The sequence below is a fragment of the Diospyros lotus genome, chromosome 4, assembly GCF_014633365.1.
Source record: "Diospyros lotus cultivar Yz01 chromosome 4, ASM1463336v1, whole genome shotgun sequence".
In the NCBI taxonomy this organism is placed as follows: Eukaryota; Viridiplantae; Streptophyta; class Magnoliopsida; order Ericales; family Ebenaceae; genus Diospyros; species Diospyros lotus.
The window spans coordinates 28,674,927-28,701,120 of record NC_068341.1 but is presented as its reverse complement, the minus strand read 5'-3'; the positions used below and the strand labels follow the sequence as shown (position 1 = coordinate 28,701,120).

Below are 26,194 nucleotides of genomic sequence, written 5' to 3'. Positions count from 1 at the left end.
TCTGTTTCTTCCCTGCAAACGGCAATCAGATGTTGTTGCCACTGTCTCGTTGCTTTGTTAACAACCACCATGTCACCACCTTGTAGATTGTAGTACGCCTTCACAATATCTTCACGTTTGATCTTCTCAATTTTCTATCTTTCCAATTTCTCTCTTCTTTTAGTCGATCTCTAACCACCCTCGATTTAGTTCAACCTTGTCATTGTTTGTAGTCTAAAAATACAAAGATAGAGAGAAGGGTCCCCCGGGTGGGGGGGGGGGGGGGGGATATAGCTTTTACTCAATTTTTTTAACAGCGAGGGTTTTTTTTTTTGTGGTCATTTTCATGTGTTTGGACTGTATGTTTTTTTGTCAAACTTGAAGGGTGCTAAATGTAATTCAAGCAGTTTCTCATGTGTACTAAACTTGGGTACTAAAACTTGTGCCTTGGCCATAGAAATCAATTCAAGCACTTTCTCATGTGTCCCAATATTTCAGTTGACCTAGAATAGGAGCAAGACTTGGGCTGTTTTTTGTTGATGCCATGTTCATGAGGGCCTTGAATGCCAACTTTTTTGGTACTCAAGTAATTGTTAGAATTATTCAACTTAGACCCGGGGGGGGGGGGGGGGGTGATATTGCGTGCAATGTGGACTATGTGCCAGAGGAATACACACCATTTTATTTATGTGTGGGGCTTTGTTTTCATGGTTTGGTTGCCTGTATACCTTTGAGCCCTGTTCTTTGTCTCCTGAAGAACCAGCCCCCTTCTCAAGCTGAGGGCTTTGGTTTATCAGCTTTGGACCTTGATCTCTCTTCTTCCATGGCCATCTCACCTATCATTGCACCTCTAGGCAGTTTACTCCCTACTTTTGTGTCTGCAAAAGGTATTGCAGTCAACTCCCCGTTCCTTGATATCTATGCACATTACCTTGAAATTTACTACCTTGGGAATGATGTTACGACAGTTATGTTTCTACTTCTGCATTCTAGTTTTGAAGCAATTGGTCGGGCATTGATTTAAACTACTGGAGAATAGTCCATTTCTTGGTGATCAATCAATTAATTGTAGAACTGGGTTGTGTTTCTGTTTTACTATAAATAATACAAATTGTTCTGTTACTATGCGTAAAAGTCTATAATGATTGCAAAATAATGGAAGAACAGTCATTGATCTTGTTAATGTGGATACACACTACATAGTGAATATTAAGTTTAGCCAGTAAAGTGAAAGGGTAAGAATTAGGCACAAACTGTTTCCTTTAGATTTGAATTTTTGATGTTTTATTCATTTTTCTATTTTGTTCTCACTTGGTTAGAGGATACAGTCATAAATAGAGATGATTGGCAAGCTGGAATCCTTGTATTGACCCCACTAGTGGAATTAAGGCTTGGTGTGTTGTTTTTGTTGGTTCTCACTTGCTTATTGCTTCACTGCAGATATTTGGTCTTAAAGTACTTGTCAAGAGTTTTTTGCCTCATCGGACAACTCATGCTAGGCATGATGTTAACCATTTGCTGGACCTGTTATCAGAAATGCTAGAGAAGGGTTATGTTTCTGATGGTAGAATCTCACGGTATGATTTGTAAAAACATAGATGACATTAAAATGATTTTTCTTCTTAAAATGACTAGATCTTACCTTACTTTACCAATGTGCATTACCCAAGTTTGGTCATCACTGTTAACAAGCGCTTGTGCTTTATTCTTGCTTTCTAGCTGTTACAGAATACATACCCTGGCTTCTTGGATTTTGGAGTTGCTATATATTTTTTTCAATCTTTAGTTATGCATCTCCCAATCATTTTCACATCCATGTTCTGTTACTTGTACCATAAAAATATGTATTCTGTTGCTGTTTGTGTATCCCTTCTGTGTATATGTGCTTTTTTTTCCTCATGATGAAGATTCAAAAAGCAGTGCATAGCTAAAAGCATAAAAGTTAGGTATATGACGAGGAAGTAGAATAAAATTGTTAGCAAAGATATCAAGTAGAGGAATCATCAAGGACTATGGTATAGTTATTGTTGAAGGATAAAGATGCGGCCAATCCTAAAGGATTAAGGAGATATTCCGTGGATGAGATGAGAGGAGGATAATTCTCCCAAATTATCCTCAAGCTGATATATGAGTTAATCTTGTCTATCTTGTATATTATTTGTAGATTAGTTAAAGTTTTTTTTTTTCTTGTAATCTTGTGTTAGAATTTAAGAGTTTATTTAGTAGCTGTAAATTAGGAGATAAGTTTGTATCGAACTAGGAGACTTGTGTATTTAATTCTAGCTGCTAATGAAGAAAGATTACGATAGTTTTCATTGATCTACCAAATTTCTTCATGGTATTAGAGCTCGGTTCCAAGTTTCTGTGGCTACCGATTATTTAGAGTTCTAATTGTAAAAGAACTCTTTAACTTGCGCCATGGCTGATGATTCAACAGCCAGTATGGGAACTTTTATCCCTCTTCCAACAAAGAGCAGTCCAGTCTTTGCAACTTCTTCACATCCTCCTGCAGCCTTCGATGGATCTTCCCTACAGATTATTTTACACAAGCTGAATGGAACCAACTTCCGAGAGTGGTCCCAATCAGTTATGCTTGTGATTAAAGGAAAAGGGAAGGTAGACTATCTTACTGGAGAAACCATAAAACCTAGCCAAGATTCAGCAGCATATGGAGTATGGGAAGCTGAGAATGCCATTGTCATGGCGTGGCTAGTGAATTCAATGGAGTCGAAGGTAGGAAGAACTTACCTCTTCTACAAAACGATAAGTGAGATTTGGAATGCGGTTCGAGAGATCTATTTAGATATTGAGAATACCACTCAAAGCTTCCAAGTTTGATCCACCATTCGATCAACAAAGCAAGGTAACAACACGGTAACTGAGTATTACAATACATTGACTGAATTATGGCAAGAGATGGATCTCTTCCATGAGATCACATGGGAATGCTCAGCTGATGGGAAGAAGTATAAAAAGATGGTGGAGAAAGAAAGGATATTTGACTTCTTACATGGTTTAAATTAAGATTTGGATGAGGTACAAGGATGATTGCTTGGGACTAAGCCCTTTCCCTCTATGAAATAAATATTTGCTGAGGTAAGAAGGGAGGAGAGTAGAAAGAAAGTGATGCTACCTAGTAGTGCAGCAAACGAAGGAATATTACAAAGTTCTGCCTTAAACATATCTCGTGGCCGGTTATCTATCACGGCTAAGGGAGAGGTGCAGTGAGATAAGCAATGATGTGACCATTGTAACAAGCCCTATCACACTAGGGACGTCTGTTGGAAGTTGCATGGGAAACCATCCAATTGGAAACCGAGGAACCAGCGGAAGGGAGTGCAGTCTGCCTATATGGTGGAATTTGAAAAGGGGAATTCAGCACCAGTCTCCTTAACCCCAGATCAACTAGAAGTCCTTTAGCAGTTGCTGAATCAGACCAAGATGTAGAAGACAACCGAAAGTATGGACAACAATAGCAATCAAGTGGTATCCTTCGCTAAACAAGGTAAGATCAGTCACTCTTTATTCTCAAAAAGGCTGTTTACAGGGGTTTGGATTATAGATACAGGAGCATCAGATCACATCACAGGTGATCTTGAAATTCTATTCGATTTAAATCTTGTGATCAGAATATTACTGTATTTATGGTTGATGGAACTAATTCTTTAGTCCAAGGAAGGGGCATAGCTTATGTAGCAACGCTAAGATTAGAATAAGTTTTTTATGTGCCGAATTTGAGATGTAACTTGTTGTCAGTAAGCAAGATTACTCAGGATAAGGACTGCTTAGTGATATTCTCTTCTTCCCATTGTGTTTTTCAGGACTAATCTTTGTGGAAGACGATTGGTAAAGCTGAAGAGAACGAAGGTCTATATCAAATCTCGAAACTTGATCACCAAAAAGAGTTTAGGTCATTTGTTCAATCCTCTTTAGTTGCAGTTTCAGAATCTAATTTAATGTTATGGCTTCAAAGATTAGGGCACCCTACCTTCAAGTATCTTAGAGTCTTGTACCTTTCAATTTGTATCAATAAAATTCAGGATTTCTATTTTGAACATTGCATTCTTGCAAAACAAACTAAGAGCACTCATCCAAACCATCTCATCCATTTCATTTAGTTCACAGTGACATTTGAGGACCAGCCAGACTTCCAAGTCTAACAAACACTCAGTGGTTCATCACCTTTATTGATGATCACGCACGAGTTTGCTGGGTCTTCCTCATGAAAGACAAATTTGAAACCTAAATGGTTTTCAAGAGGTTTTATCTCATGGTCAAAAAATGTTTTCCAAGCTTCCATTCATATTTTTAGAAGTGACAATTGTCAAGAATACTTCTCAAATGATTTTAATCATTATCTAAATGAGCATGGTATTGTTCACCAAAGCTCTTGCCCATATAACCCCCAACAAAATGGGGTAGCTGAGACGAAGAACCGGCACTTACTTGAGACAGCTAGGACTCTTATGTTCACCCAATCAGTCTCAAATTCTTATTGGGGAGATTCTGTTCTTACAGCATCCGATCTCATAAATCGTCTCCCTTAAAAGACCTTGAACTTTAAAACTCCCTTAAATGTCTTTCTTGAAGCTTTCCCTCACTATTCCAGGGCCTTAAACACTCTTTCTTCTAAGGTCTTCGAGTGTACCTCCTTTGTACACCAAAACCAGTTAAATCCATCCAAGCTTGATCCAAAAGCACTCAAATGTGTGTTTGTTGGGATACTCTTCTACCCAACAAGGCTATAAGTGCTACAACCCGACAACCCGCAAGTTTATCATTTCTTGTGATGTCTCCTTTCTCGAGAATCAACCTTTCTTCCACAATACCACTCCAAATGAAAATCTAGTAAACAATTGGAGTACAATCATCTCAGTACCTCTCAATCCCCTTACTAGCCTACTTCCCTCCACTAAAGCTCATCAGCCTAGCCCTACCCACTCTCCAGCATCCATCTCCCCATTCCTATATCGTCGGGGGGGGGGGGGGGGGGGGGGGGGGAAAGAGGAGATCAAAATTCAACAAGGTGATCAAGACCTGACTAAACCTCTAAAGGTCTATTCCAGAAGACCTAAGGCTGCTCTTCAGCTAACTAATATGTCCAACCTGGAGGTAAGTCTAGATAAGACAGTCGATACTGATGTCAATATGCAATGGTAGCTTGCTGATGATCTAAGTGTTCCAATTGCCTTGAGGAAAGATAAAAGGATATGCACCAAGCATCCTATTACTGATTTCATCGGGTACTCAAAACTGTCTCCCTCTTTCAAGGCATTTACTTTCAGTTTAGACAATGTAGCTATTCCTAGAAATGTTTATCAAGTATTGTAGGATGAAAACTGGAAAAAAGGCAATTATGGAAGAAATGACAGCCTTGGAGAAAAATGGTACATGGGAAATTATAGATCTTCCAGAGGGAAAGAAGGCAGTTAGCAGCAAGTGGGTGTTCACTCTGAAATATAAATCAGATGGAAGTCTGGAAAGGTATAAGGCAAGGCTTGTAGCTCAGAGGTTCACTCAAACTCAAGGCTTAGATTATGAAGAAACTTTTGCTCTCGTGGCCAAACTCAATTTAATTCGGATTCTATTGTCCTTAGCAGTACACCTGGACTGGAAACTGCACCAATTGGACATAAAAAATGCCTTTCTAAATGGAGACTTAGAGGATGAGATTTACATGAGGATACCACCAGGGTTTGAGAAAGACAATACAAGAGATAAGGTATGCAAATTGAAAAAATTCTCTATACGGCCCAAAGCAATCACCTAGAGTTTGGTTTAAAAGATTTAATGATACTCTATACAAGCTGGGATATAAATAGGGACAAGCGGATCACACCCTCTTTATAAAAATTGGGAAGGATGGAAGGAGAACAATTTTAATAGTCTATGTGGATGATATCATCATCATGGGGGACAATAACCAAGAAATTGAGAAGCTAAAAGAACAGTTAAGACAAGCCTTTGAAGTAAAAGAGCTGGGGGAACTGCGATACTTTCTTGGTTTGGAAGTAGCAAGAAGTAAGGATGCCATTTTTGTATCCCAAAGGAAGTACACTCTTGACTTGCTAAAAGAGACGAGCAAACTAGGGTGTAAACTAGCAAGCACACCACTAGAACCTAATTGGAAGAACAGAGAAGGAAAAGAAGAACATGTAGTGGACAAAGGCATGTACCAACGGTTGGTAGGCAAACTCATTTATTTGTCTCACATAAGGCTGGACATTACCTATGTTGTGGGTATTGTTAGCTAATTCATGCATTCACCAACTAGGAGGCACTTGGAAGCAGCCTATCATATCCTTAAATATCTTAAGGGAACACCAGGTAAGGGTTTGCTATTTACAAAAAGCCGAGACAAAGGGATAGTAGGCTATGCAGATTCCGATTGGGCAGGTGCTGTGGAAGATAGCAGATTCACATCTGGCTATTGTACGAAATTATGGGGTAATTTGGTGAATTGGCGGAGCAAGAAACAACAAATGGTAGCTCGTAGCAATGCTGAAGTAGAGTATTGCTCAATCGCTCAAGCAATTTTTGAGATGGTATGGGCGGAAAGGCTGATGAGAGATTTGTCTATACTGGTGTCATCTCCTAAGTTTCTCTACAGTGATAGCAAATCAGGTATCAACATTGTCAACAATCCGGTGCAGTATGACCAGATGAAACATGTCCGAATTGATCGGCATTTTGTCAAACAAGAGCTGGAGGATGGCAACATCAAGCTGACTTATGTCCCAACAAAAGATCAACATGCAGATATTTTGACCAAAGCAATGGAAAAACAAGGCTTTGAATCGATAAGAAGCAAGTTGGGAATATTTGATATATATTCCTCAGCTTGAGGGGGGGTGTTGAAGGATAAAGATGCGGCCAATCCTAAAGGATTAAGGAGATATTCCGTGGATGAGATGAGAGGAGGATAATTCTCCTGAATTATTCTCAAGCTGATATATGAGTTAATCTTGTCTATCTTGCATATTATTTGTAGATTAGTTAAAGTTATTTTATCTTGTATTCTTGTGCTAGAATTTAGGAGTTTATCTAGTAGTTGTAAATTAGGAGATAAGTTTGTATCGAACTAGGAGACTAGTGTATTTAATTCTAGCTGCTAATGAAGAAAGATTACTGTAGTTTTCATTGATCTACCAAATTTCTTCAGTTATATATCAACAATGCACCTCTTGTTTGCTGATCTTTGTTGAGAATTGAAGTTTATGACAAAATTCCATGACAAAGCTTAGAAGAGAAATGGTTATTCTAGTATTACAAAATTAAACATGAACTATCCTGGCAAAATCATGTATTAAATAAAATTAAGGGTTTTATCTTGAAGGGTAGCTGAATATGCTTTATTAAGATTCCTGCTCACCTCTGAAAGGACACCAAATTGGCATCGGTACTAAGAATATGACAATCCTACTTAACATGGAAAAAAAAAATGCAGTATGACAATATGCAAAAAGAGAGAATTGGCTAAATTCCAATAGTAACGTGGAACATATTTACAGCAAAAAGTTAGGCAAAGAATTTTGCCTGAAATATAGCTTATTAAATTAGTCTACCAAAATCAGCCTACAAATCAGTCTATCAGCTATAAATCTGTCTATCAAATCAGCTATACTGCCTATAAACTAGCTAAACAGCTGGGTCAACTATATAATAATTACAATATTTAACGTTCCCCTCAAACTGGAGCATGTATGTCATATGCACCCAACTTGGTACATATGTAAGTTATCCTTAGCCCATGGAGGGATTTAGTGAAGATAGACTAGTTGGTCATTAGAGTTCACAAATGCAGCATTTATATCTTTTGAATGAACCTTCTCTCTAACAAAGTGACAATCTATTTCTATATGTTTGGTCCTTTCATGAAAAGTTGGATTAGAGGCAATGTGAAAAGCTGTCTGATTATCATAAGTTGCTGCAACCATAGGTTGATATTTAGCCTCTATATTGGACTTGACAACCACATTTTGTTTATTTCTTTTCCATGATACTAAGTTGCCTCCAAGAAAGAGACAATACCTAGAAGTGGAGCGTCTATCAATTGGTGATCTTGCCCAATCAACATCTGAATAACCATCAACTTGAGTGTGTCCTTTATCTTCATACAATAGACCTTTACTTGGTACACCTTTGATGTACCCCAAGATGTGAGCTATAACATTACAATGACTATCACAAGAGAAATCCAAAAACTGACTAATAACGCTCACGACAAAGGAAATGTTAGGTTGGGTTATCGTGAGAAGTTTGTGACACCTACTAGGATAAAATAAAGGCTTCCCCTGTTTTGGTTGGAGTTTGACGTTTGGATTGTTGGAGACGTTGTTTTAGCTGTCATATTGTTTGTATTCTGTTATAGCAGTTAGTTGTTTCTGTTATGCTTCTTTAAGTTTGTTTTAGTTAGTTTGTTGCTGTAAATAGCTATATAAATAGCTATTCCTCTATTTATGATATTATTGATCGAGGTTCATTTTTCATGATTTCTCTCTCTACTTTCTGTTTGTCTTAACTGAGAGAATATCATTTACATGGTATCAGAGCCATTGACTATCGTCTATGGCTTCGAATCAGAACTCTAGTGCCTTGTCCTTACCTCGATCAATGTCTTCTTCGGATTCGCAAATTGATTTTCCTTTTGTTGCGAAATTCTTGACTTTTGTTCTGATCAAATTAGACAACAGTAACTACCTATTTTGGAAGGCGCAAATCCTAGCCACTATTCGAGCCTTTGATTTGGTTCAGTTCATTCACAACTCGTCGTCGCCATCAAAATATGTACTGAATCCTGATGCAGAAGTAGAAGGTTCGGATGCAATGATTCTTAATCCTGAGTATCTCACGTGGATTAGGTCAGATCAGTTACTGCTTGGTTGGCTGTTCTCGACAATGGACAAAGAGGTATTAGCTCAAGTAGTTCACTGTGAATCTGCTGGTGAGGTATGGTCATCTCTTGAAACGCTCTACTCTCAGAAAACTGTGGCACAATCATTTCAACTAAAACAACAACTGAAATTTGTTAAGAAAAATTCTCTATCAATTAATGATTACATTTTACGGATCAAAACTATTGCTCATGCCTTGTCGGCAATTGGCGAACCTCTAGGTGACAAGGATATGTTGTTAGCTATCTTAAATGGACTTGATCATGAGTATGATACTGTGGTGAGTCTAATTATGTATCAAATGGATGAGATTAACTTGGAGAAAGTTCAATATATTCTTCTTATGCATGAACAACGATTAGTTACAAATAACTCAGCTGTTTCATCTTCGGTCAATTTTGATGCTGTTAATGTTAATGTTGCAACATCTGGATCTAAATCTGGTAGTAGTTATCCTAATCAAAACAGAGGAGGTTTTCGAGGAGGAGGATTTATGAACCGAGGTGGTAGAGGTCGAGGTTGGTTTAATAACAATAAGAGGTTCTATTGTCAATTATGTGGTAAACCAGGTCATCTTGCGGACAAATGTTATCATCGATATGACAAAAATTTTCAGAGAAGTCCTAGTCAGTTTCAAAACTATGGATAGTTCAATCACGGTCAATTTCAAAACTATGGACAGTTCAATCAAGGCACTAATAGTGGTTTTCAAGCTGAACCACAAGCATATTTGGCCGGTCCTAGTGAAGTGAATGAAGTCTTTATGTCTGATTTAGGTTATTCATCTTCTACACATCATTCTTTTGCTCCATCTACTGATGTTTAATCTCAGTTTTCTTCTCCTCCATGGTTTGTTGATTCTGGAGCTACTAATCATGTTGCAACAAGTCTCAACAATTTGTCTCTTTCATGGCAATGACAAGGTTACTGTTGGTGATGGTAAGAGTTTGTCTATCTCTCATATTGGTGCAAGTCATTTATATACTCACACTCATCCTCAGTCAGTACTTTCCTTGTCTAATGTTCTGCATGTTCCTAAAATGAAAAAGAGTCTTCTCAGTGTTTCTCAACTTACAAAGGATAACAATGTTATTGCTAAGTTTGATTCAACTTCTTGTTTGATTAAGGACAAAGCCTCAGGTCTGGTGTTACTCTGAGGAACACTTAGGAATGGTCTATATCAATTGGAGCCTGCATTTGATCTTGCTATGCCCATATCCAAGACCATTAATTCTTCCGAGATCTCAAATGTTGCTGCCAATCTTTCCTCCAAGGTTGTGGATGTTAATAATTTCGTTTCAAATAAATCCACAAAGCAGCATCTGATTGTTCCAGGTCTTCCTTTGAATGTAAATGTATCTCAAACAAATTGTATAGGACAACAGTGGCATGCCAAGCTTGGCCATCCAAATTCTCATGTATTGAAACATGTCTTGAATAAAATTTGAATTGATTGTCCTAAATCTACAGTTTCATTTTGTGATTCATGCAAAATTGGTAATTCTCATCAACTTCTTTTTGAAAATTGTCCTATTACTGTTAAGCAGCCTCTGGAATTGATATACTCAAATGTATGGGGTCCAGCACCTATGCTTTCTATTGAGGGTTTTAGGTACTATATCATTTTTGTTGATGCCTACACCCGCTACTCCTGGTTATTTCCGTTGAAATTGAAGTCTGATTCCTTACAAACTTTTATTACGTTTCATAAGCTTGCTGAAGTACAGTATAATTCTAAGTTGAAAGCTTTACAAACTGATAATGGGGGGGAGTTTAAAGCTTTTCTTCCTTATCTTCAATCTTGTGGGATTCAACCTAGATTTTCTTGTCCATACACACACCAACAAAATGGTGTGGCTGAACGCAAACATCGTCATGTTACTGAAATGGGCTTGACCTTATTGACTCATGCTCAAATGCCTCTAAAGTTTTGGGCAACAGCTTTTCAAACTGCTATCTATCTCATTAATCGCCTTCCTTCAGCTGTGCTTCGCTTTGCATGTCCCTTTGAATTACTTTATCTCAAGCAACTTGATTACCAGAAATTACAATCGTTTGGTTGTTCATGCTTTCTTATCTTAGACCTTATAATAAACACAAATTTGATTTCCGTTCCTCTAAATGTGTGTTTATTGGTTATAGTAATGATCAGGCTGGCTATCGATGTTTGCATCCCATAGGAAAAATATATGTCTCTAGACATGTTGAGTTTAATCCTCTTGAATTTCCTTACTCCTCTCTATTTCATTCACATGGTGCTGGTGTCTCATCTCTGTCTATATCCTCAGGACCTTCAGCTGAACTGTTTCAGTCTCTTCCTTTATCTTCTTCCAATGTTCCTCGAGTATCTTAGTCCTTGGTTTCTCCTTTATCAGCTGCTGTTTCTCCTTTGTCCAATCCTCTGTTCATTCAACCTTCTAAGGTCTAACCCTAAGGTTCCTAAATATCGGTTACCTCCAGCTCCATCTATTCATCTTATGATAACTCGATCAAAACAATCTCTTGTTACTTCTCCTCATATCTTGTTAACTTCCCTTGAACCTAGATCAATTCACGAAGCTCTTTGTGATCCTCACTGGACAAAGGCTATGCAGGAGGAGTTTCATGCCTTGCAGTCCAATCAGACATGGGAGTTGGTTCCCTATTCTTCTGAAATGAATCTGATTGGGTGTAAATGGGTATATTGGGTCAAATACAATTCTGATGGGTCTATTCTTAGGCATAAAGCTCACCTTGTAGCAAAAGGATTTCTTCAAAATCCTGGAATTGATTACAATGATACTTTCAGTCCAGTTGTAAAAGCACCAACCATAAGAGTGTTGTTTTCATTGGCTCTCACTTTTGGTTGGGATGTTGATATCAACAATGCATTTCTAAATGGGGAATTGACAGAGAATGTATATATGACACAGCCAGAAGGGTTTATAGATGATCAGTTGCCTAATTTTGTATGCAAACTTAAGAAATCCCTCTATGGTCTCAAACAAGCTCCAAGAGCTTGGTACACCAAACTTAAAACTGCACTGCAATCATGGGGTTTTATTTGATCAGTTGCTGATGCTTCTCTGTTTATTAAGCGATCTTCTAGTGCAGTGTTGTTTCTTTTGGTGTATGTTGATGATATCCTTGTTACAGGGTCAGATTCTATTGCTCTTCAGCAATGTATTCATGATTTAGATCAGCATTTTGCTCTCAAAACCTTAGGATCAGTAAATTACTTCTTAGGTTTTGAAGCACATCAAGATAAGACTGGTTCGTATCTTACACAATCGAAGTATACTGTTGACTTGTTAAATAAAGTTGGTATGGATGGTTGCAAACCATGTGATACACCAGTTAATCTAGCAGTCTCCTTTACTGATGAAGGTGAACTTTTTCCAGATCCATCCTTGTATCGGACAATTGTTGGTTCTCTTCAATATTTGACCCATACTCGATCGGATATCTCTTTTGTGGTGAATAAGTTGAGTCAATTCTTGGTATCTCCTAAATTACAACACTGGACAGTATGTAAACGTCTTCTTCGGTACTTAAAGGGTACTATTGGTCTTGGCCTATGCTTTAAAGCTTCTCCTGATATGACACTCACAGTCTCTACCGATGTAGACCATGCTGGCTGCAAAATATCTAGAAAATCTACTAGTGGCATATGTGTGTTTCTTGGTTCCAACTTACTGGTTTGGAGTTCTTGCAAACAGTCAGTAGTGGCTCGGTTTGTGGGTGAAGCTGAGTACCGTGCTATGGCTCAGGGTGTTACTGAAATCATGTGGTTGCAATCACTTTTCATTGAGTTAGGTTACAAGATTTCTACTGTTTCGGTTTTGTGGTGTGACAATCTCGCAGCAAAGTGCATAGCTGAGAATCCAGTGTTTCACTCTCGGACAAAACATATTGATATCGATGTGCATTTTGTGAGGGAGAAAGTCGAGAATAAGGAAGTGGAAATTCGGTATGTGCCTTCATTGCATCAAATTGCTGATATTTTTACAAAAGGTTTACCGAGAGACAGATTGAAGTTTTTGTGTTCTAAGCTTGGTCTACAAATTTCTCCTGTTTGCTCTAAAATGATAGTTAATCTGTTCTCGGGCAAAGACAGCAGCAAGACTAATCAGCAAAAAGTTATTCTACCAGAACCAGGAGGTCCAGATTGAGGGGGAATGTTGGAGACGTTGTTTTAGTTGTCATATTGTTTGTATTCTGTTATAGCAGTTAGTTGTTTATGTTATGCTTCTTTAAGTTTGTTTCAGTTAGTTTGTTGCTGTAAATAGCTATATAAATAGCCATTCCTCTGTTTATGATATTATTGATCGAGGTTTATTTTGCATGATTTCTCTCTCTGCTTTCTGTTTGTCTTAACTGAGAGAATATCATTTACATGGATCCATTGGAATATCAATAGCCCTAGCGTCTATCATGCCTGTCTCTTCGAGTATGTCTGAGGCATACTTTCTTTGTGTAATGGCAATACTAGCACTTGATTGGGCCACCCCAATGACAAAAAAAAAAAAAAAAAAAAAAAAAAAAAAAAAAAAAAAAAACAAACTTCCGTTTAACCATGTCTTTGGTTTGAAAGTGATGAACAACGTGTTGTTTTAGCTTTTGGATGCCCTTTTGGTCACTACCGTAGTGACAATATCGTCCACGTAAACCCTAGTGTTCTTAAAACATTTCCTATACCGAAATGCTAAGAAACACCAAAAAAACATATCTAGGCTATTTTTGCGATTTCGAAAACGTTTGGGGGCCATTTCATAATATTTGGAAAATATCCAAAATGCATTTCTGTCCACAAAAAGATTAGAGATGGAATTTTTTTTGGTCTCAAATGGAATTTTTTTTTGGTCCAAAAAAAATTCCATGTCTAATTAGGTTTATTTTTAGATTGAATAACTATTTTTATAATTTTTTATATTAAAAATTATATTTGCAAACAGTCTCCTATTTTTTTTATTTACGCGTTTCCCTATGTTTCTGTTTTCTACTTTTTTTTTTGAAAAATGTCGTTTCCTTGTTTCCATTTCCATGCAACCTAGCATAAACCATTAGATAAATGTAGAGGTTGGGCGAAGAGCGGTGATAAAATATTAAGTGATTAGCCTGATTGTCACTCATGCCAAACTATTGTACAACATAGTTGAATAGTCCAAATCACACTCATAGAGATTATTTTAGGCCATAGAGAGATCTGCGTATTTGACATACCAATCCAAACTCTCCCTGAGTAACAAAACTTAGAGGTTGCTCCATATAAACCTCTTCTTGTAAGTTTCCATGGAGGAAGGCATTTTAATATCCAATTGGGAGAGGCTAGCGGCAAATGGCATCCATAGTGAGAAAGAGGTGAACATAAGTAATCTTGGCGACTGGTGAGAAATTATCACCATAATCAAGGGCAAAGATTTGGGTGTATCCCTTAGCAGCCAAGTGAGCTTTGAGGTGATCCATTTGACTAGTGGGGCGTTCTTTAATGATATAAATCCTACGATATCCATTGGGAGATTTCCCTGGCGAGTTAGTTCGTAAGTACCACTAGAATATAAATCAACCATTTCATCAAGCATATAGGGGTGGAGGCACTTTATGATGTGATGTTATCCTGAAATTAAGAGTTCTACTACTCCATGTTGAAGTTATCCATTATTCTTTTATTCAGTATATTGTTATTTGTCAGATATACTTATGAGCTTTGCTTGGTTAAGAGAAAACTGCAATATGTTCTGTGCTTATGTGGCTGTGCATTCCCCATAATTCAGTGAAGTTGACAAGGCCCACATCAGATTAGCTGCTGCAAAATCTGTTCTCCGGCTTTCAAGAAGATGGGATTTGCATATTCCACCACATATCTTCCGTCTCACAATTCTAATGGCCAAGGTAACAATGCTTTCATACTTCAATAGCTGTGAAGTATACTTATTAGCATATTTGTCATCTGATGCAGCATTTTTATGATGGACATGGAGCCAACGGATTTATTCCCTACTGCCCGGTTGCAGCATTATCTGTCTATCTGTGTTTGTATTTTTTTAATTTGGCTCGGCTCTTTCTTTTCCCTGTCAAAGTCATTTACTTCATTAGGGGCTGTCATATTTAGTGTCACTTCTTGCTATTGTATGTGGATAGAAAGAGTTTTTTCTTAGAAGTGTTTTTTACATGGAAAAAAATGCAAACAAATATTAGATCCTAGAATGTAGTTTCAATAAAAATATGTGGATGATGTTATTGTAAAACTTGAAGAAGTCATCTCAAGAAAAGATTAGTTCTTATACCTTGGATTAGTCATCCAAAAGGATGGATAGATTACTGAGGACATTACCTATAGAATTATGACAAGATGGTTAAAGTTGGAATTTGACATTTTATGTAATAATAAGATTCCATTAAAGTTAAAAGGAAAATTTTATTAGATGGCTATAAAACTGGATTTGTTGTATGGCACAAAATGTTAGCTAGTAAAACACTAACATATGCAAAATATAAGTGTAATAGAGATGAAGATGTCAAGATGAATGTGTGGCTATACAAAGAAAATATAATATTGGAAATGTTGTTATTTCTAATGAGGTTGGAGTGGTCCTATTGAAGGTAAGATGTTTGAGACACGATTAAGATGGTTTGGTCATGGAAAGAAGACTAACAGAGACTTTTGTAAGGAGAGTTGATAGAATTGTGCAAGCCTTTAGCAAAAGGTAGAGGAAGCCCAAAAAAACCTTAGTGGGATACTCTTAGATATGATATAAGTTAAGGGCCTTGTAGAATGTTAAGAGAACTACATAAAACAGAAAGAATAAAAGACCATTGAATTGATGAATTCTTGGACACCTAAACTAATTGGTATATACGAGTATTTATAGACTACAAAAAATAAACCTAACTGTTGAGTTATATGGTTATATTTATATAGTACACCTAAGGTTAATCTTATGTTAGAGCCCGTGGCCTATGTCCCGTTTAGTTTTTTTTATATATATAGGTGTATAGTTTATGAGTTTAATTAATTGAATATACAAACCCATAGTTGGAGTTCTCTTTCTCTCTAAACTTCACATGGTATCAGAGCCAAAATACAAACCCTAGTCGCCACTGTCCACATCACCAATGACCACCGTCGGTCGCGTCGTCGCCAGTGTTCTAAAACGCACTAAGCGCTAGTCGGGCGCCAGGCTGGGGCCTAGCGCCTAGGCAGGGCCTAGAAAAATTACTATTTTTTAAATTAAAATTCATATTATTCTAAATGTACATACAAATTAAAATTCATATTATCCCAAATACACATATAAATTAAATAAAGATTATGAAATATTAATATAGATTATTAAATTTAGAGTTTAGACTTTGTGAAACACAATTTATAGGCATTAAAAATAATAGAATCAAATAAAGACGTAATAACAAAATACAACAATAACAAAATACAACACTTGTGGAGGAAGAACAACTCAACAAAATACAAGCAACAAATTACAACCAACAGCAACAGCAAGCAGCTGCAAGCTTGCAACAAAAACACTCGACGGAGGAAGAAGATCAAGAACCAGCAACGCAAGAGATGGTGGCGGCGTGCGAGCACCAGAGAGGCAACAAGAAGCAGCAGTGTTGTTGTTGCTGCTTACTGCTTACCAGAGGAGGCGCAGGGTGAGTGAGGAAGATGTGCAAGCAAGCACGAGAGGCGATGACGACAGTGTGCGAGCATGAGACGGCGGCGACGGCAACTCTGCAATTACAAGAGACGGTGGCTGCGTGCGAGCATGAGAGAGGCGACGACGACGGCGACTCTACAACAGATTGTCGGTGGCGGTGCACGCGAGAGAGAAGGGGAAATCGACGAGAGAGAAGGGGTAACGGGTAAGGGGAAACAAAACCCTAATAAATTTATACTAATCCATTCACGCGGCCGATTAGGCCATAATTGGCCAGGCGGTTCACGTGGCTAGGCGTCCGCCTTGGCCGCTTAGGTGCCCCTTGGTACCGATTAGTCGGGTTGGCGCCTAAGGTGGCTGATTTGGCCATAATCGCGGCGGCCAGCGGCCGCCTAGCGCCTTGGCTCCGCCTAGGTGGTTGCCTAAGCCGCATTTTAGTTCACTGGTCGCTGCCCACCGAGTTCCCGCTGCTCGCGCTACTAGTCTGCGGCGGTTCTCCACCGTCGGACCACCAATCACGCGCACAATCACTGTTGTTGCGTTCGTCGACCCCCAAAGGCCTATCGCTGTTGCCCCCGCCACGCGCCACCATGTGCCGCCTCTCTCACACTATTCACGGAGACGTTTTTGCTCCGATCTCTCTCTCCAGTGCTTCGATCACAACGCTGTCTTCATTGTTGGACTCGCCTCCTTGAGTCCATCCCAGTCTCTGTGATTTCGTCGCCATCCGTTGCCATCAGCCATCCTCAGTTGCTGGCCTGCATCGCCTACGGTCGCTTCAGCGTGCCTCCACCACTTCATTCTCTGTGCTGGATCATCCAGACTTTCTTTTTGGCTTACTTAACCGTTTTTGTTTTAGATTTGTTGATTTTGCTGGGCTCCCTTTCATCCAACTTGGCTGGTACAAGTAAATCTGGCTCCTTCTCTGGTATTCTGTCTCCCTCTCCAACCATTGCTATTGAGAAGTTAATAAGCAATTCCAATTATATCTCCTAGTCCAAGGCGGTTGAACTATGGTGTATGGGTCAAGGTTTACTGGATCATTTGACTACCAAGGCTAAGAATGTGACCATAGACAAAGTTGAGTGGCAGAGAGCTGATGCTTTGTTGTGCAGTCTCTTATGGCAATCAATTGATCATTCTCTTCATCCGATCTATACTAACTATATCACGTGCTGTGAATTGTGGGCTCAAGCCAAGACGTTATATACAAATGACATTTAATGCCTGTATTTCGTGGTGTCTAATCTGCTTAGTTTATGACAACAGGGTCTGACTTTTTTCTAATTTTCTTGGTTGGATAACCTCTATTAAAGCTAAATTAACTCCCTGTTACCTGCTGGTAAGACCTCTGTAGAGGATCTAGCTCAGCGGGATAAGTTCTCTATGGTGTGTACTCTTGCTGCCAGGTCCTAAGCTTGCTCTTGGTCGTGATCAGATTCTTGCTAGTCCTACTGTACCTACTATGGATGAAGTGTATTCTTGTCTTCTTCGGGTTTCATCTGTTCCTACAATGCCTCCCTCTTCCGCAGGTGATCATTCAGTTATGGCTTCACAAGTTTAGAGTAGTGGCGAATAGGAAAGAGGTCATGGTAATCGGGGCAATTGCCCCAAGTGTAACTACTGTCATCAGTGGGGGCATACTAAGGAACAGTGTTATAAGTTGCATGGCCGCCCTCCTCGTGTTAATGTTGCTCATGTTGATGGTTCTCAATCTGAGTCATTTGATGATCATCCACCGCAATCTGTTATTCTCATTGGGGCTGACTATGATGAGTATTTCAAGTATAAAACGTCCCAACAATCCTTATCCACAGTTGCTTCTATCGCCCACTCTGGTGATTCTACTACTTGTCTCGCTTAGTCATCCTCTTTAGGACCATGGGTCCTAGACTCAGGTGCTTCTAACCATATCTTTGGTAATCCCTATTTGTTCTCTCATTTTACTAATTCTATTTCTTTACCTTCTATAACATTAGCTAATGAGTTCAAAGCGGTTGCTAAAGCTGTTGGCACTGCCAAACCCTTACCTTCTCTGCCTTTAGATTATGTTCTTTATCTTTCTCATTGTCCCTTTAATCTTGTCTATGTTAGTAAACTTACACATGTCTTAAATTGTTCTATCACTTTTGATGACCATTCTGTTACTATGCAGGATCGGAGTATGGGACAAATGATTGGCGTCGGATGTGAGTCACAGGGTCTCCATCATCTCAACCTTCCTGCAGCTCATGTTGCTTTCTCAGTGACTGAGTCTCTTGCTCTTCTCCACAATCGTTTGGGACATCCTAGTTTGGCTAAGTTTTAGAAGATGGTCCCTAGTTTGTCTAGTTTGTCGTCTTTTCATTGCGAGTCTTGTCAACTTGGGAAATAGTCTTGAACTTCTTTCTCAAAGCGTGTCAATAATCGGGCTGTGTCCCCGTTTGCTTTAGTTCATTCTGATGTCTAGGGTCCTAGTCGTGTTGTGTCTGTTTCGGGTTTTGAATATTTTGTAACGTTCATCGACGATTATTCTCGTTGCACATCGTTATATTTAATGAAAAATTGCTCCAAGTTATTCCCAATTTTTGAATCCTTTTGTGTTGAAATCACAACGCAATTTCATTCATTTGTTGAAGTATTGCGTAGTGACAATGCCCCTGTGTATTTTTCTATTCTCTTTACTACCTTTATGTCTTCTCAAGGGATCTTGTATCAGTCGTCTTGTGCCTATACACCACAATAGAATGGGGTTGCTGAGCGTAAAAATAGACATTTGATTGAAACTGCTAGCACTCTTCTTCTACACCATCATGTCCCCTTTTGCTTTTGTAGGTGATGATTAGGATGCTATTGTTCAGTTGAAGAAACATATTTTTCATCATTTCCAGACTAAGGACTTGGGGTTACTTAAGTACTTTCTTGGCATAGAAGTTGCTCAGTCTTGTTCTGGTGTTGTTATCTCTCAACGAAAGTATATGTTAGACATTCTGGAAGAAATTGGGATGCTTGATTGTAAACCTATAGATTCTCCTATGGACCCTAATGTAAAGCTCTTACCAAGACAGAGAGAGCCTCTTGTAGGTCCTGAGAGATACCGCAGGCTAGTCAGAAAACTTAATTATCTCGCTTTCACTCGGCCTAACATTTCTTTCTTAGTCAGTGTTGTCAGTCAGTTTTTACATTCTCCTTGTGATAGCCACTGGGATGCGGTAGTCCGGATTCTCAGGTATATTAAGGGAGCCCCTGATAGAGGATTATTGTATGAAGATAGAGGTCATACTCAAGTAGTCGGATATTTTGACGCTCATTGGGTAGGTTCTCCCTCTGATAGACGATCTACTTCAGGATATTGTGTTTTGGTTGGAGGAAACCTGGTATCTTGGAAAAGTAAGAAGCAGGCAGGAGGTTGTTGCAAGGTCGAGTGCAGAAGCAGAATATCGTTCTATGGCCTTGACAACGTGTGAATTTATCTGGTTAAAACAATTGTTTTAGGAGTTCAAGTTTGGGGAAATATCACAGATGAGATTAATTTGCGACAATCAAACTACATTACATTTTGCCTCCAATCCAGTCTTTCATTAGAGAACCAAACATATTGAAATAGATAGTCACTTCATCTAAGAGAGGATTTTATCTGGCTGTATTATTACAGATTTTGTCAATTCCAATAACCAGTTAGCAAAAATGACCAGTTAGCAGATGTCAGTTTCTCAGTGGTCCTCGAATTGAGTATATATATATATATATATATTTGATCAAAGGGTAAATATGTATAAATGATCAAAGGAATGTACAAGTACTCTGGGTACACTCAGGGGATATGGAACCAAACAATTACAAAAGACCCATAGCTAGAGACTCATATTGGACTAAAACATAAGGATACAAAGTAAACATTGCCTTGTATACAAGGTTTTAATCCTCCTTATAATGCACTCTATCGTGGGCTTTGAAACCTCAAAAATCGATCTATGCCTCCCATAAGAAATATACCGTGCTGCCAAGACCCATACGCTTAGCAATGCTTTGCTAGCTAGATCCATGCGCCTCCCTTTTAAGCCATTTGAGGCCACTCGTAAGAGATGGCATCCTTCTTCCCATACCCAGCCAATCCTTTATATGGGACCACACATCAGAACAAACACGACAATGGAAGAACAAGTACTTCCCTGATTCCTCCGCTTTAATACATAACATGCAGGAATGGTCAATGTTCAAGAAAGAAAGCTCATCCCTCGTTAACAGACACGATCTGGTGCTAAGCCACAAAATAAAAGCATGCTTGGGCAGTAGGCATGGGCCCTAGACAACTGAAGCCCAAGGTTCCCTTTGGACCTTAGGTCGAAAGAAATCGTAAACAGCATGAAGGCATACATTAGACCCTCGAACCCAGCTAGCCATAAGATTAACAGCTTCATGAGGGGACCCTCGATCATGGATAAGCATGTCCCTAATGCACAAAATCCTTTTAAGCAAAGTCGAATCATCCCTGTTGCTTTGCCTTTCCCAAACAGAACTATTAGAGAAATAAAAATGGTGAACCCATCTCACCCAAAGGGAGTCCTTTTTGGTGTGGAAATTCCATAGGACCTTCAAGAGAAAGCCCATATTCCAACATTTAAGATCCCTGAGGCCCAACCCTCCCTCAGCTTTAGGCGTTTACAGATAACTTTCCACATCACCAGAGGGGTATTTGAATTCCAGAGGAGCTGCTTGCAAATTCTAATGATTTTATCAATCACAGCAGCTAGCATAGGAAGAATGGCAAGCCAAAAGCTCTCAATACCCTACAAGACCGCTTTGATTAATTCCACTCTACCAGCATATGAGAGAGACGCCACATTCCACGACTTGATGCAATCATAAATACAGTTAATTAAGGGCTCATAGTGATTAACATGCAACTTAGCCACAACCAAGGGGATGCCAAGATACTGAAATGGCATGATGCCCAAAGTGAAATCAGCCACCTGAAGGATCTTCTGAAGCTCTTGCCCACTTGTACTTGCCGTAAAGATACTTGACTTTAAAGCATTAGCATGCATACCCGACTTCGCCCCAAAATCTCTATGGCAATCTGTAATAATTTTGACAGAAGGCACATCACCTCTAGCAAACATCATTAGATCATCTGCAAAGGCCAAATGGGTGATCTGAAGGTTGCCACATTTAGGGTGGAAATTATAATCCGAATTCTCCATAACAGACTTAAGAGCCATTGATAGGTATTCCATGCAGCACATAAAAAGGAAAGGGATAGGGGAACCATTAATAATCAGAGAGTAAGATGGGGTAGAAACGCACTCAAGAACCCACTTCACAAACTGGGAAGGAAAACCCAACCCAACCAAGACCTATTGAAGGAAACTCCAACTAGCAGAGTCATAGGCTTTGTGAAGTTCCACTTTAATTAGGCATCTCAAGGAAATCCTTTTCCTCGAATATTTCCGCAGGAGCTCTTAGGCAAGATGGACGTTTTCAAAAAGATATCTACCTTGGACGAACACAGACTGGGCTTGATCAATGACCGAATCAAGAAGAGGGGCCATTCTAGAGGCAAGGATCTTGGAGATAATTTTGTAAACCACATTGCAACAAGCAATCGGCCGGAAATCACCTATTGATGAGGCATGACTGGACTTTGGGATAAGAGCAATCACTGAATGATTAAGTTGCTTGAGCAGCCTACCAGACACAAAAAAATTCCTCACAGCATTACACAATAGCACCCCCACAATGTGCCAGGCTTTCTTAAAGAAACAAGCTGAAAAACCATCAAGACCCGAGGCCTTATCATCCCCTATATCATGAAGAGCATCCTTAATCTCCTTATCGCTAATAGGAACCGTGAGACTACCGGCTTGATTAGACGAAATTTGAGGGCCCATGCACACGACAGACTAATCAATTGGCTCACAAACAGCCTCAGTCCCCAAAAGCCCCTCATAAAACCGAGAAAACTCTTGAACAACTTGCAAGAAAGAAGTACTGAGACCACTATCTTCCTTAACCACTGTCGCAATATGATTGCGCTTAGAATTCCCCTTAACCATTGAGTGGAAGAATTTAGAACACCTATCACTTTGCTTAAGGTAGTTGCATTTACCACGTTGGAGGAAGAAGAGTCTTTCAGCTTCCTTTAAGGACATGGACTTCTTCCTGAGAACGACAACCTTAGTTTGCAAAGATACATTCTGGAGCTGAACCTGCAATCTAACCTGGACATCCTTAAGATCTTGAGTAGCTCTCTCCGCCCTGGACAAAATGTGGCTAAAATGCTCCTCATTTAACTTCCTTAACAAGATTTTGAGCATCTGCAACTTCTTGCACAAAATAAACTGATCATTTCTAGAAACCTGCTGCTGCCAGATCCCCGCAACCAGCCCACAAAAATTTGCACGATTAGCCCATATGTTGTAGAATTTAAACAACCTTCGCTTTGGCCACTCAAGCTGGAAGACTGACACCAAGCTGGGAGAGTGATCAGAAAGACTTCCTGAAGGGAGAAAATTAGCTTGGCCAAACAGCTCCTCCGACCTCCAATGATTATTTGCCAACACCTGATCCAGCTTAGACATTACTGAGTTATTGGACCAAGTGAAAAAACATCCCAAGGAGGGGAGATCCAAAAGACCCGCTTGCAAATAATAGTTACTAAAATCCCTGATTTCGTAATGCGAAACCTCCAAACCATTACATTTCTAACAAGCTTGGTGTATATGATATATATGCTCCAGCTTGGGGGAGAGTGTTGAGTTATATGGTTATGTTTATATAGTACACCTAGGGTTATCTTATGTTAGAGCCCGTGGCCCATGACCCATGGTCTGCTTAGTATTTTGAATATATATAGGTGTATAGTCTATGAGTTTAATTAATTGAATATACAAACCCACAATTGGGGTTCTCTTTCTCTTTAAACTTCACACTAACTATAGTACCAAGATATAGTCATACTTAATTTGATCATATCTAATCACATCTAACCTAATCATTTATGAAAGAATTAGGTAGAGGAATTATGAAAACATTCCACCATGAATGATTCCTTGATATATGGGACTTGTATACAAAAAACTCCTAAAAAATCTTTTAAAAACTTTCCTAATTATTCTCCTATTTTATAGAAGTAGATTACAACACTTCAACTATCTAATTTATAGATTTAGATTAGCAAGAATTTGGATATTTCTTGATTGATTTATCCTTATTCTTTCTTATCTCTTAGTTTGAATTTTTTTTATTATCTTAATCTGCATTCTCGTGCCATTCATTCCCCCTTTTCTTCTTCCAACACTCCCCCTCAAGTTGGTGAATAGATGTCAATCATTCCTAGTTTGCCTCTAAGTGATTCAAAATCTTATTTTTGCATTGCTTTAGTCAAGATATTTGCTTCTTGATCTTCAGTAGGAACATAAGTGAGTCTTATCTATATTATCTAACAAATCCCTTGAGCAATGGCTCGATACTCAGCTTCTGCATTGCTACGAGCAACAATTTGTTGTTTCATGCTTCTCAATGTCGCTAGGTTTCCCCATAGCTTCGTACAACCCTGATGTGGATCTACTATCCTCAATAGAACCTGCCCAATCTGAATCCGCATAGCCTCTAATTCCTCTATTCTGATTTTTCTTGAACATTAGCCCTTTCCCAGGTGTTCCTTTGACATAATTGAGGATATGGTAGGCTACTTCAAGATGTCTTTTATTGGGTAAGTGCATAAATTGGCTAATAATGCTTACAACATATGCAATATCTAGCCTTGTGTGAGATAAGTAGATGAGCTTCCCTACAAAGCGCTGATATCTTTCTTTGTCAACCTGCTATTCTTCTTTCTCTTCTTTATTCTTCCAATTGGGCTCTAGGGGAGTACCTGCTATTCTCCTATAGTGCATGATAAATGTCTCTTGGAATAGCAACACTATCAAGACTGACAGTAAATGATCTGAATTGAGGAGATAATTTTTAGTATTGTAGATAACTTGAAATAGGGTATTTTGTGCAAGATCTTATCGCTTTCTTTAGAGCAATTGGGATGCCTACATCATTTTCTTTATTACCCCCTTCACCTTCTAGCCTGTTCAGTGCCTTAGCATCTCTTACAGCCACATTTTATGGACTTATCTTCGGATTAGATAATTTGGTTGGTTGAGGATCATGAGGGTTTTTGGAATAAACCATCACTGGTGATTTATTTTGGACTTGATCATCTGCTTGAATTTTGGTGTTCTCTTTCTCTCTCGGTTTATGGCTTAGGGTTGGAGGAATAGAATTTGAACTGGATTCAGGAATTGCATGAGATGTTTCAGGATAAAGGACAGGAGTAGGTAATGGAGTAAGGGTAAAATAGGAGAAGAAAAAACAAGTAACAAATATTGGTTTACTTGTTCTGCTATATTTTGTATGTACCATTAGTTGTTAGTTGTTAGGGTATTGTTAGTCAGTTAATTAGGTAGAGTAGAATAGCTTACTTGTATTTAAAACGCTATAAGTGGTCTTATTTCAAGAATGAGAATGAGTTATTTTTCATTCTTTTGTCTCAATATGGTATTAGAGTGACGACTCGCTTCTGTTCTTGCGATCTGCACGATTGTTTTCGGCCATTCACCAGTGACCTATACGGATCTAGCATTCTTCTTGTTCGAAGTCTGCTTTTTCGCGTTTTTCTTTTAGATCTCTCTTGTTTGTCCATAATTGTTCCATGGCGACAGAGTTGACTTTCTCCTCGTCAGTGAGCAATTCTACCATTGACGATGGTTCGAGTCCATATTTTCTTCATCACTCCGATAGTCATGGTCTTGTTTTGGTTTCTTACCCATTAACTGGGGAAAATTATGCTTCGTGGAGTCGCGCTATGTTGATTGCACTTTCCGTGAAGAACAAGCTAGGGTTCATCGATGGATCAGTTGGAAGGCCAGTTGCTGGTGATCCGTTTTGCAATGCGTGGATCTGCAACAACCATATGGTCATCTCTTGGATTCTCAATTCAATATCCAAAGAGATTTTAGCTAACATAATCTACTTAGAGTCTGCGCATGAGATCTAGAGAGATGTCAAGGAACGCTATCAGTAGAGCAATGGACCTCATGTCGTCCAGTTACAACAAGAATTGATGAATCTAACTTAAGGCTAACTCTCTGTAAGAGTCGTCCACCTAGGATCTAAAGATTTAAACAAATGAGGAAACATAGCTTTTAATAAAGGAAAAGGCGGATGACCTAATCTATAATGTTGAAACCAAATGGTGTGGGATGCTGAAACAGAATGAGATGAACAAGCAATGACAGGTTGCTACTTCTCTGTAGAACGGTCTACCCTATGTAAGGTATACAACCCATTGCACTCCTCAGCCACACCAAACATCTTCCCCGTGATCATGTCCTGAAATTCACACATATGAGGATAGAAGATAGCACGACAATTTAATTCTTTGGTTAGTAGGTGAATAGATATAAGATTGGTAGCTAATTGTGGGACATGAAGAACTTGTTTGGCTGCTAGCAAAGGGCTGAATTTAATTGTTGTCACAATCTTGGGTATTATAGGAGCAAAGCTGTAATTGAGTTACAATTATAGGTAGCGGGTATCTTTGTAATTCGGTTACAGTACATGGGTGTTGTTATTCTGTTATTTTCCTTTTTTATATTGTAGCTTAGTTGGTTAGAGAGTTTTGTTTGGTAGCTAAGTGAGGTTATATATATA

At 38.8% G+C, this 26,194-nt stretch overlaps 1 protein-coding gene across 7 annotated transcripts in view; it reads left to right on the top strand.

Annotated features, from left to right (window-relative positions):
- Window positions 1-26,194, top strand: part of LOC127799509 (sister chromatid cohesion protein PDS5 homolog B) — a 137,556-nt gene that overhangs the window by 65,222 nt on the left and 46,140 nt on the right. For all 7 annotated transcript variants that reach the window (XR_008022644.1, XM_052333597.1, XM_052333595.1 and 4 more), the window contains 2 exons: window positions 1,420-1,556; window positions 14,627-14,744. Coding sequence is in view for 6 of the 7 variants with exons in the window: in XM_052333597.1 (XP_052189557.1) it covers window positions 1,420-1,556; window positions 14,627-14,744 (255 nt within the window). In the remaining variant the exon portion in view is untranslated. The remainder of the gene's footprint in view (window positions 1-1,419; window positions 1,557-14,626; window positions 14,745-26,194) is intronic.